The 13601-nt window shown below is 36.7% G+C and overlaps 1 protein-coding gene across 2 annotated transcripts in view; it reads left to right on the top strand.

The window, feature by feature from the left end:
- Positions 1–13601, top strand: part of LOC125403249 (contactin-6) — a 379648-nt gene that overhangs the window by 281968 nt on the left and 84079 nt on the right. For both annotated transcript variants that reach the window (XM_048438486.3, XM_085686802.2), the window contains exons 9-11: positions 2468–2604; positions 4284–4413; positions 7381–7531. In XM_048438486.3, coding sequence (XP_048294443.3) covers positions 2468–2604; positions 4284–4413; positions 7381–7531 — 418 coding nt within the window. The remainder of the gene's footprint in view (positions 1–2467; positions 2605–4283; positions 4414–7380; positions 7532–13601) is intronic.

The raw sequence follows: 13601 nt of genomic DNA, 5'->3' as shown, positions 1-13601 counted from the left end.
ACTCAGAAAGAGTGACATTGTATATTTTTCTGCATTTTGTATTTTAACCTCTGAAATTTGCCTTTATGGTATTACTATAATTACAGTGTCTATAATGTGTTTTAAAAAGTTTCTTGATGTTATATAGCTAGCAGTGGGAAAGAAAGTCTGAAACTCAAGCTTGTATGGTAAACCCAAGTTATTAAATTATTTTTCCTATATTTCTTACATAGAAAGATATTTAAGACCTTTCTCATTAAAATGGTAAGAGTCAATGAATATGTACATTAAATGAGTGAATGTTGCAATTTTACAGTAAGCAAAAGACATGCACCCATGTGCTATGGATAATGAATTTTGAGACTTGAGAAAAAAATTAGATTTATGAGAATGTACTGCTGTTGCAGAGACCTGATATCAATTCCCAGAACATATATCAGACAGGTCGCAAGAGGCAGTCTGTAACTCCAGCTCCATGTGGTTCTGACACCTCTGACTTCTGCAAGACATGTACATTCCTCCACACAGACACACACACACACACACATCATATAAATATACTTATATTTTGTATATAATTTTAAATGATAATGATAAATCTTTTTAAATAGATCTTAAATTTTACAAGTTATGGATTTGTATACAAAAATGCAGTTTTCCTTATGCCAAATACGTATTCCCACATTTTTTCATAAATATTTACAAATTATATTAGCACACAGAAAGAAGTTTCAGGTTTTTGTCTGTGCACTGGGTTGTTAGAAGCCTTGCTGTGATTTGTTTCTCAGGGCTTCAAGAGATATGTTCTAAAATTGGAAAGAGATCTGATTTCCACAGGAGATAATCATAGACTGAGTTTACCACCCAGGGATATCATGACTTCTTCTATTTGGTGACCAGCTCCCTGCAGAGCCCTAATGGAGGCATGTATCGCAGTAGAAAAGCCTGGAATCAGATACACGGGTTTTGTGGTATATAACATTTCAACTCCACATAGCCCCCTTCCTTCCTCTGCTTGCTGCAGTGAGTGCAGCATAACATGGTACAGGGCTGAATGAGTCTGACAGCAAAGGCATGCTAAGCACCTGATTTCATCGTCATGCCTTTTTATTTTATCTTATTTTATTTTGCTTCTTCAACAGTCAGCTCAGTACTATTGGAACCATAGACAGGATGCATAGCAGTTTATCCTTAGATGATTGTAGCCAGGAACCAAGGAATACTTGTTTCCCGGCCTCCCTTTGATTTCCCTGGGTAGACAGTTCAGGACGGTATATTAGAAGTGTGTTTAAAACAAAACAGCCCTTGTTTTCCATAGCCAATAACTCCTCTTTCATTGGCTTTGTTTCTGTGCAAGCTGAAGAATCTTAGCCTCAGACTTCGCCATTGTAGCAGCACTCACTAGAAGGCAGTGCTTTCCTCTGTTCAGTGATTATAATTTGGCTCCTGAATTTTTAAAATGCCATCTTGAAAGGGTTACCTGATATCTCTGCAAAATTCTAGAGGCATTAAACCCTGTTGAAGCCAGGGACAGAGACAGTGATGGGCTCGTGATGTGGCTCCTAGGAATCTACATTAAATTAAATGCAGAAGTGTCAGATATCTAGCTATAGTAATCCAGAGATTCCAAGGAAAGGCAGGAACTCTGTCTTTCACAAGGATACAAGGACAGAACTAAAGGAGATATGAGATGAACAACTGTGTACAGGGTTCGAGTACTGTAATGTATTCATGCTAATACATTTAATTTGTACCCAGCCATCTTCCTGGATGACAGTAAGGCTAATAACTCTTTCCTTTTATATTTGATATACTAGTTATATTCTGCTTACTCCTGTGCATAATTTTCTTAGATCGGAAAATGAATTTTATCAAACTCCATGTGTGGATTTAAAGTTAAGTATTTCACTTTAGAAGGATGTAGTACAACTCCCAAAGTCTGAACTCCTTCGTAAGAACCCAAAAGATATTGGATTATCTTATAAAAAGTGGAGGCTCTCATTTATGTTTTGTCAAGATTTTGGACTGAATTATTTCTGGTTTACATACTTTATCTTTTTGTTAGCTTTAAACTTATATATTTATCAAGAATTTGCCACCAAAGTGTTTAAAACTCCTCAATTGACTTATGCACCATGATTTAGCATGGGGATATTCTTTAGCCGTCTTCTGAATTTTGACCTTTACTCAGAATTTACAAGTTGTAGCACAGGTGCAGCAAAATGACAGACAGCAACCTTTAGTTTGAGCCAAATATGGGGTGATAATTGTGACGGTTGCCCCATTAGACTACATAGACTACTGCTTTCCTCCTCTCCCTTCCCTTCTTCTCCCTTCCCCTCCCCTCCCAATTCTCACATATTGTAATGTCAGTTCACCTGAACCCAGTTAGTCTCCGGATCACTAAGAACTTGGAACATACTGTATTACCTTACTTGAGTTGCCAAAAAGATATTCTCGACCTGTTTGCTTTTTTTTTTTTAAACAGCCCCTCCAGAATGGGAACAGAAAATCCAAAATACATACCTTTCTATCTATGACAGCTTGTTTTGGGAATGCAAAGCCACTGGAAAGCCAAATCCTTGGTACACATGGCTAAAGAATGGTGAACGCCTCAATCCGGAGGTGAGAAGCTGTATGTTAGTTCATTCCATTATAGCACATTTTGTTAGAATAACAGTTATTACCAGCAGCAGCTCATGTCTTTGGAGTATTCAGTGTACTCCAGAGCATGACACTTACATTTATGTAATCCTTAAACAAACTCAGAGCAAGTAAAGGGGTTTACTGGGATTGAACACTTGAACATACTAGCAGAGAGTGACGAGTCCACATTCAGCTGACATTAACATAAGCTCAGGAAGCATTAATTGGATTCAGTGGGATATCTTTTTTTTAAGGGAGAAGTAAAGAAAAAGAAAGAAGTGAGCATGAAGTTGGAAGGAGATGTTTGGGATGGATATAGGGGGAGTTGCAGTGGGGGACTATAGGAAGTATTATCAGGAGACATTTTAGAAAGCATGAAATCTCAAGAAATAAATAAAATATTCTAAAGAGTAAGAAATAAAAAGAGTGCATTATCATCAAAGCTTATATTTGATGAGCTGCCCTGTGTTTTAGATCTCATACTCTGTTGCTCTCCGTATATTGCTTTGTCAAGATAATGTGGGAGAGATAGATAGTGACCATTCCTTCAAATATATGATGAAGTGTATTCAGAGAGGCTTAGACACTTGTCCTAAATTGTACAGCAGCTACTGAAGTTAAAATTAGCCTTCAGAATAGTACCTGTGGGTACCATCCAGACAACGAACACAGAGAAGTGAAACAGTTTTCTAAGGTTACTGAACAGTTAATAGAAGATGTAGTCTACTAAACTTTGTCTAATAGGACTCAGACTCTGAATTGATACCCACTCTCCCACTTCTAGGAGCTATGATGACTGTCCTTACCCCATGAGAAAAGATTTGAGGCTTTGTACACATTTTAAATATGAACATATCTTCTCTTATGGTATTTGTCCCAAGAGAGTACTTAACCCTTACCAAATTCTTCAGATAATTGGGTTAATGTTGCATTTTATTTGTACATGTATCCATAACCACAGTCAAAAAGAATATATTGTTTGGAAGCTGAAAACCATGTTTATTTGTGTGTGTGTGTGTGTGTGTGTGTGTGTGTGTGTGTGTGTGTTCAGTGGAACATTCCTCCAGGATGCCTTTAGAATGCATTCTCTTTTTCTTTTTCTCTAACTCACTATATTATCCTTAGAGAATGGTAGTGGATTCATTGAAATGTTTAGTTTAGGTTATATATTTGCTATCAACAATGAACTTTGTGTACTAAAATTATATTCCAGTACCCTAAACGGCTCCTTGTAGCAGATGTTTGATGCTGAGGCTGGGGATCTTTAGAGGAAGTTACAGAAAGGAATTCTGTGGCTTCTCTAACTTAGAACTTGGGCAACATATTGTAATATCACATTTCCAGAGTGTTGGAACTTTCTAAACCATTTAGAATATCATAGAAGAGACAGTTTCATATATTCCATTTATAGAGGATGTCAATCTTCACAGAAATGATGTAACATAGATTATTCCAGTGCCCAAAAAATTACTCTACAAAAATTATATTTTGTTCTTTTTTATCTTTAGAAAGTTACTCAGGATCTTGAAGTGAAAGTTCTCAATGTTAGGCAAAAATGTTTTCCATTAATATATTTTGTGCAAGAGAATGCTTACATTAATAATGAAACATCTTTTATATTAATGCAAAACACCTTTTGATGAATCTTCCTTTATTAGGAAAGAATTCAGATTGAAAACGGGACGCTTATCATCACCATGCTGAATGTGTCAGACTCCGGGATCTACCAATGTGCTGCAGAAAACAAATATCAGACAATTTATGCAAATGCAGAATTGAGAGTTTTAGGTGAGCCATTCATTTATATCCAAGAAATTTGAAATGAAACCTTGCATGCTGCTATTTATATGTCATCTGAACCTGATTCTTTTCCTGTGAACTAGAAATTGCTATTTCTAAAAACAATGAGAAATATCTCAATTAGCCTTTTTTATTTAAAATTATTTTATTCCTTTTACGTACCACCCACAGTTCTCCCTTTCTGCCTTCTTCCTTTTCCCCTCCCCCCAACCTGCCCCCATCCACTCCTCAGAAAGGGAAAGGCCTCCCATAGGGAGTCAACAAAGTCTGGCAGGACCAATCCCCTCTCCTCTTGGTCAAAGCTGAGCAAGACATCCCAACAGAAGCAATGGGCTCCAAAAAAGCCAACTCATGCACCAAGGATAGATCCTGATCCCACTGCCGTGGCTCCTCCAAAAGACCAAGTTACACTACTGTTGCTCACATACAGAGGGCCTAGTTCAGTCCCATATAGACTCCCCAACATTTGGTCTGGAATTCATGAGTATCCATGAGCTCCAGTCAACGTTCTCTGTGGATTTCTCCATCATGATCTTGACCCTCCCATGCTCATATAATCCCTCCTCCCTCTTTTTGACTGCACTCCAGGAACTCAGCCTGGTGCTTGGCTGTGAATCTCTGCATCTGCTTCGTTCAATTACTAGATACAGGTTCTATGCTGACAGGTTATTCTCCAACCTGATGACAGGGGAAGGGCCGTTCAGACACCATTTCCACCACTGCTAGGAGTCTTAGCTGGGGTCAAGCTTGTTGATTCCTGCGACTTTCAATAGCATCATGTTTCTCTCTAACTTCATAATGGCTCTCTTTATCAAGATCGCTGTTTCATTGTTCTTCCACTCAGTCCCTTCCCCAACTCGACCGTTCCATTCCCTCATATCCTCATCCACCATCCCCTCCTCTCTCCCTCCCTCCCCACTTCCAGTTTACCCAGATCTCATCTGTTTCCCCTACTCAGGGTGATCCATGCATCCCTCTTAGAGACTTCCTTGTTACCTAGCCTCTCTGGAGTTGTGGATTAGAGTCAGATTATCCTTTGCTTTACATCTAGTATTCACTTATGAGTGAGTACATACCCCATTTTGTCTTCCTGAGTCTGGGTTACCTCACTCAGGTTGATTTTTTTCTAGTTCTATCCATTTGCCTGACCCCCAGAAAATGTTTACGGAATTACTGAACATCCTTAGTCATCAGTGAGATGCAAATTACAACAACTCTGAGATACCACCTTACACCTGTCAGAATGGCTAAGATCAAAACCATAAGATGTTGGAGATGATATGGAGTGAGAGGAACACTCCTCCACTGATGGTGGGAATGCAAACTTGTACAGCCTGCTTTGGAAATCAGTATGGCAATTTCTCAGAAAACGGGGTATCAGTCTATTTGTTGATTCTAGTGTTATTTGTAATAGCCAGAACCTGGAAACAACTTAAATGCCGTTCAACCAAAGAATGGATTTTTTAAAATGTGGTTCATTTATACAACGGATAGATGAATGATAAATGTTACTCAGCTGTTAAAACAATGCAAAACGAAACAAAAATACAATGACATCATTAAATTTGCAGGCAAATGGATGGAACTCAATCAATTTTTTTTTTATAACATAAAAGGGTTTTAACTATCTTTCCATTTTGGCACTGCATGAAGTTTCCATCATTATATGTGTCCAAATTCAGCTGTGTTTTAATCAAGCAACTAGATTCTAGTGAGAGGTCTTGAAGACAAAACAATGGGGTCCAGAAGGAATCTTTTCAGCTACTTTTATTTTCAATATGAGCATGAGAAATATTTTTATCCTCACAGGCATAAGAAAATCAAGAAACTTAAGACATTGTGACTCTCTTTACCTCCACTTACTTGTGCGCTGGCTGTCAAGTAGGACACTGTAGCTGGGTAGTTATACCGTGAACCCTTTCCTTCAGATGTGTAGATGTGTGGATTCTGCATGGCTGTTGTAGCTGCAGATGTCAAGTCCATATTCATGTCAGGAGGAAAGGGAGGAGACAGCTCCTCCCATATCTTTCTCTTGTTTAAAAAGAATGATTCGTTAAGATTTTTTTCATTTCCTTCACTAAAACTCTTGTCACATTGTCATGCAAATACTGAGGAAAACATAGAACAAGGAAAACAATTCCTTAGAGGGGAAAATACTGAGTTTGGAACAATGTGAAACTGACACCTCATGAAATTCAAACAATGGTGTCTGCTGCAGTAGATAAGAGTGAGGTGTTTTTAATGGTGAGTTGATTAGCGACAGAAAGAATGGAGGAAACAAGAATAAAGTAAGACACCAAATATTATAGGCATTTGGGTGTCAGGCATCTTGTTCCTTCATTACTCATGACTATTTCATTGGCTATTTTTTACCTCCCAGGTTCCAAGAAAAGATACTCAAACGAAAGTGACCCTCACCTTTACTGAACTTACACTTTCACTAGAAAATAGCCAATTTTAAACTGAACTGTTGGTATCCAGACACAAGGCAAACCAAATGGAACCTTAATTGAGAACACCCCTTTCAATCTTGGATCAGAAAAGCAAGTTGCATGGGCCAGATGCAGGCAGAGAAGCAATTCCTTAAAAAAGCCAAGAAGTCAGAAAACCTGAAATGTTTGAAAACTTCAGTTCAATTGTACTTTAGAAAATGAGATTATACAATATATATACAAATATATATTTGTATATATATACAAATATATATGCATGTATATATCCATGCATATTTAAATATTGTGCAAATGTCTATATGTATGCAAGTGTGTGTGTGTGTGTGTGTGTGTGTGTATTTGAGTCTGTGTGTGTACTTAAACTGGCCTTAAGTCAGCTTGAGTATATTAAATTTAATTTTGAATACAAATGTTAAATTTTATCCAGTATATTAGTTTAATTTTTAGTTGCTGCGTGTTAATTGAGTGATTTAATTAATCAATTTTTAATTTTTGCTTTTAGCCTCAGCTCCAGATTTCTCAAAAAAAACCATTAAAAAAATCTCAGTTGTTCAAGTTGGTGGTGACATTTCTATTGAATGCAAACCAGATGCCTTCCCTAAAGCATCTATTTCTTGGAAAAGAGGAACAGAGAGCCTAAGGCAAAGTAAAAGGTAAGACATCTTTACTTTGTAAGTACATTTTTTTTTTGTATTTTATAATGTACCAACTCCCAAACCCAGCTTTTTCCTCTGTGATAAACTTTCAGTGGAGTACCCCAAGATGCCAACGGTTTCACATCCTTTGTAAACATAAGGAGCTATAAAGCTTGTTTGTGTAATTTGGCTGCAATATTTTCATTGCACATACTTATAATAGCAGTATATTTTTAAAATCCTTTAAGACCTTTTTCTATATTCCATTTGAAGCCTTTTCCCTGACCCAGCCTGCTGAGAAATCAGCGAGAACATTATACAATGGCAGGAGATACTCCTAGGCACACACCTGGTGCTATGGTTTTTAAATAGTCACACAGGTGTTCACCCCACGACTAAATGAATTCACCACATGAAAAAAAAATGTGTGGAGAGGTTCCTGTAGAGAAGCAGGAGAGGTTTCCTTCCAGAATGTTTGCAGGTGAGAAACTTGAAGTCATCACTTGAATGTTTTCTAGCGCAGTGCAGCAGAATGCAACACTTATTCATTTTCAAATATATAATATGGTTCATTACATTGCTCTATAGATTCTTGTGTATAGGAAGGACAGTCAGACCACAGTTGGCAGCTGTATTTGAATGGCCCCTGTGTGTGCCTGAGTCATCCTGTTAAGAATGAACCATTGTGCACATAGGAATTCATAGAGCTTTTCAACAAAAATATGTCACAGTGACCCTTATCTGGCAAGACAGAGCACAAGAAAGAAAAGTAAAATGCAAGGGAAATGACTGGACCACAGACAAGGGGATGGGATGGCTGACAAATACTACAAGCCTTATTTGGGGCAGGGGCTGCAGAGGAGGTCTCTGCGAGAATCAGAGCCTGCTGGCTGCCTATAAAACAGGACACAAGGGGGTGGGTAAATTTGAAGAGTTCCCTTTGTTGTTCACAGTTGGATATTGCTACAGGGTCAGCAGTAAGTAATTAAAGAATTTCAGGAGAAGGATAAATGTCTTTGCTGGATGGCTTTTTCTTGGGGGTCCACAGGACAGGAAAGGTGAAAAGCAGAGAGAGAACATTATTCTGGCAAGTAGATTATTGTAGTTAAGGGTATTGTCACAGTTCAGCTAAAATGGAGGAGCCGTTACCCAATGGCTTGGCACTGGCTAAGTGTGCCAATTGGTAGCTTTAGAGAAAGACTGGTTTGTGAGCTGTCGCTTCACATGAACCTTCACAACTTGATTTCGGTCAAGTGTTGCAAAAGCAGATTCACTATGTAACATACTTAATAGTACAGGGTACGCTAGAAATATAGATTTTGACAGAGAACCTCTGAAGGTTTTTCTGGGGAAACAAAACTCCATAGACTAGATGTGAGGACCTTGATTTGATGTTAGCATTCCTAATATTGCCCTTGTAGCCAAGGAAGAGAGAATAAAGGGCAAACAACGATCTGAGATTAGCATTGGTGCTGGTGGCTCTCCTGGCTCTCTCTGCTGTCCTACGGAACTCTCCAAATATCTGATGAAATATTTGAGAGGAGGAATTTTAGTGCCTTCCTTCATTCCTTAGCCTTGCCTTTATAAAAAGTTTACATATCCCTGGATTAAAAGATGTCCTAAAAATAGAAACTCCCCTGAACTTTTAATGAATGAATCAGAATAGATGAATGAGTGGGGTATGAGAGTCTGAGAGAGAGGCTTTACTTAGGGAAATGCCTCAAGACAAAGGGACAGGCATGTCCGTTTATGGGAACAGAAAGGTGAAGATAACCTGCTGCTAGGGCCCAGGCTGGCCCCTTCTGGGAAGCTACTGCAGAAGCACCCTGTTCAACATCATAAAAGGTGCTTTCCATACATTTTATTTTTCACCCTTAAAATCAAATCACATTTTAAACATGCTGATGTAGAAGAATACTCCAGACCTACTCCAGCAGATCTAGATGTTATATAAACTCTAGCGATGTGGATCTAGATATACTGATGAACGGGGCTGTGTTGGATAATGTAGTTCTAAAGTTCTAAAGTGTGAAGCCAAAGAACAGGAAAAGATGGCAGTGACCTTTCATGACCTTAAAATGCCCAAACACAAGGTATGCATGAGGAAAAGAGTGAAGAGGACATGAGAAACTGTGAAGAACTGATGGAGAGGGTCGTGGTGAAATAAAATCCAGAAAGCATAAGGAACATAAAATTTTCAAACATTTATTGCTTTCTTTTTATTTTGTTTGCCCCAGGTAGAATCAATCTTAGCCTCAGAGCAGTTAGTCATAGTCATAGTATATTTAAGCTCAGTTCATCGTGATGAAAGAATGAATGATCGTGTGGCCTCTTAACCTACAGAGTCTTTATAATAACATCTTCCTCTAGTTTGGTGACTCCATTACACATTTTAACAATAAAAGCAAGCAAATTAAGTTTTGAATGTCCATTCTAAAAAATTGAAGAAATAATTGAGCCCTAGCAGGATCTAGTAATTACAGGTATCTGTATCTCTCTGATTTGTTGAGGACTAAACAATTTGCAAAGGGCATGGAGTTAACTACATGAGACGTCATACCTCTGCAGGCCTTCTGCCTTGTTTCCTCATCTGTTGTCTCCTGTACTCACTGATTTCATCAAATGTGTGACTTCAAGCTGCTTATTGGAAAATGCAACATCTATGCTTGTAGCTCACAAATAATGACATGGAAGATTATTATTAGTTATGAAAAGTTGGTCATTAGGTTAGGCTTGTTCCCCTAGTACTTATAACTTAAATTAACTTGCCTTTCTTAATCTATGTTTTTCCACATGGCTCAGTTTCATCTACTCAAATCACTTCAGTGTCTCCCAGGGATCTCATTTGCAATACACATGCCTAGACTCCTTATTCCCTTCCTCTCTCACCCAAGAAATCCTGCCTACCTTCTCCTGCTTAGCTACTGGTCATTCAGCACATCTTCTCAAAGTGTAAAATATTCCACAGCATTCCATCCTTTTTGTCTAAATAAAAAGAAAAGATTTTAACTCTAGCATACTAAAACTTTATAAAATAAGAGCTAGAATAAGGAAGGATTACATTTACAATGTTCCATCCATTTGTATTTGGCAAATTTGGAGAAAGTACTGTATTATCTTATCTTTGTGAGTCCAAATGTTTAAACCTAAGCCATTGTTTTAAATGTATTACCGTCCTAAAAATATCTTTTTTGATCTTAGAATACCTTTTTAGATAAACAACTTAGCATTTGTTTATCAACTTTATAAACTTTACATCTCTCATGTAGGTTTTCTTTCTGAATTTGGAAACAAGAAAAATTGTAGCTATATAGCTATCTAGTTTTTAATCACATCAAAGAGAAGATATAATAGTACCTGAGTAAACAAGAAGTGCAGAGCAAATAACTTCCACACTATAGAAATAACAGAAAAAGGTGGTTGCCTGGACAGTCACCAAGGCTTCTTTTCAATGTTGTGGCATTCATCTTTGGCCTAAAGGCAGAGAAAGAATATCTGATAGACTTTTCAGTGAAACAGGAATTTTGATAAACTTCCTACCCTGCCTTGGTAAAGTTTGGCAGTCACCTTCTTTCTGTGCCCTGTTCATTAAATTTGGACAGTTTATTGTCAACAGTCGAGGCAAGGGCAGTTTCTTGCCCAGATGGCTAATTTTGCCATATTTAAAACAAACTCCATATGGAGGATCTGTGATGACTGTCCTCCCTTTTTGAAATTAATCAGCGCTATCAATAGCAGACATGTCTCACTGTCATGAAAAGTCTTGTTTTTAAATCTTCTTAAATGTCATATCTGTATGTCTCTGAAGATGTTTGGAGATCATCTGTCTATCTAAAATATTTTTTCTTTTTGACCTTGAACATACCTACATGACTACATGTTTGTTGTTTGTTTATTATAGGTGACTAACTACTAACCTACATTTCTTAGTTATCCTAAACAGGTTTTAATAATAACCTTTGAAGACTAGAACTATACAATATATTTTAAATGAGCTGCATAGGTACAATACCTTAAACAACAGTAGAATTACATACAGTATTTATAACAAAATAACATTAATTTTGTATGATTCAAAATAATACAATTGTAAAATATTTGAGAATAAAAGTTGTTTTTCAATCTAAAGTCAGATTCAATAATCTGCACTTTTTTCTATCATCTTTATTTATTTTCAGAAAAGGATCCTTAAATCAAACTCTTTTGTTTAATATTTTTTCTGACCATGACCAGAAACAAAATGAACCTAATGCCCCTAAACGATGACACACAACCCCTGAGCTACCATAAATCATCCACTCCACGTTGGAAATGTGGGCATCATGTTCTGTAGATTGCTTCCTTCTGTCAGGGAACAACAGCACTTTTAGGGGATCCTGAGAAAACAGAGATAATTGTCAAGTCTTGGGAAAGATGGCTATATTATTTTTTGTTTAGTCTCTGTGTGTGACAAAATTGTAGAGTATATCTTAAGTCCTGTTTTGATTATTCTGTGAGGTTGGATCATCTCAACTAGAAGCTTTGAAGCTATTTTAGATAAAGAATTTTGAGAAAACTTCAATAGAGGCCTTCTGAGAATCTGGATTTCCTGAGCTATTTGTCTTTGTTGATGTCTGATCCATTTGTTCTGAAAACACAAAAAGAAAATGCATAAACTTTTAAAGGTACCATACATATCTGCATTAACATAAGTATAGAATGTATAGTGTACACAAGTCAGGTAAGATAATTTCTTGTCTTGTGTTTGAACAAGTAAAAGGCATCTCTCAACTTTATAAGTCTGTTTGGGCTGATTAACCAAACTGTAAAATGTATCTCCATCCATGGGAGTGGGGCCATTTCTCTGTCGCTCTCCGGATCTTCAGGTTTAATTCCAATATGACTACTGGGTTTTTATTAATAATAGAATAATTTTGATAATCATTACATATGTTGCCATTTGTATTGGGTTAATGGATTTCCTGTAGTCTTCTCATAAGGATTTTCAAACAAATTGAAGGTAAAAAAAATAAAATAATATACAGCATTATAGAAAGAAAAAGAGGAAAGTGTAGGGTAAAGGACTGAAAAGACAGAAGTAAAACAAATTAATTGGAAGGTAAGAAAACATTAGGAATGCTGTTCCATAGTATATCATAGAAGATGAGTTGACTGGCCTACATTGTTTTGCTTTGAGTATACATTTGAGACATTTCTTTAACAGAAGCCTCCTTTTATAAATTCATTGGAAGCAATAGCATTATTTACAATAACAGATTCTGATGTTGTCTTTAACCCATCAGGTATCAGGTAGTTTCTTTCTTTTAAACTAATAGCCTGACCATGAGGTGGGAACCGAATAATTTTCCATATTTGGAAACCACTTTTTTAGGTCATTGATGTTGGATGCAGAACAAATACCAGAAAAGTAACTGTATTTAACTTGAAAATGGCTACCATAATGAAAAACAGTTTTACAGAAGGAAAGTATTAAAGTGCAAGGCATTGAAACAATTTATTTTGGCTATAGAATTGAACTGGCCTTGAACTCACAAACGTTCACCTGTCTCTTTCTCTCAATTGCTGGAATTAAAGACATAGGCAGTCACCACTAGACTCACAAATTATTTCTAATTACATCTAGAACATATAAATTAAGATTATTGGAATAACTATGTCTCTGTATATCTATGTGTGTGTGTCTCTCTGTGTGTGTGTGTGGTTGGACATAATGTGGTTGAACATTATAAATTATTTTTAATTTAGATTTTAATAGTTAAGGTTAATTGTGTAGGTAGACATACTGTTGAGTAGTCTGTTGTAAAGGGGAATGACAGACTATTATTGAGCCAATTTTTCAATTTGTATAAGGTCACATTCTGAACTTAAACAAGTCACATAGAGTTCCCTGGCATGTTCTTAGTGTCATTCCAAATTCATCATTTCATATAAAAATATATGTATCTTTAGATTTCTCTTACTCTGGTAATAAATAACTCACATGTATACAAAGAAAGAATGACAGAGAAATATAGAAAACTAGTTGACATTTTCAGTGATTCTAAATAGAAGCTTTTCAATTCTTTTTTTTTTTCATTTTATTTACACT

The sequence above is a fragment of the Myodes glareolus genome, chromosome 3 (assembly GCF_982192425.1).
Source record: "Myodes glareolus chromosome 3, mMyoGla1.1, whole genome shotgun sequence".
Lineage (NCBI taxonomy): Eukaryota > Metazoa > Chordata > Mammalia > Rodentia > Cricetidae > Myodes > Myodes glareolus.
The sequence above is the reverse complement of the archived record's forward strand: the minus strand, read 5'-3'. Positions and strand labels throughout refer to the sequence as shown.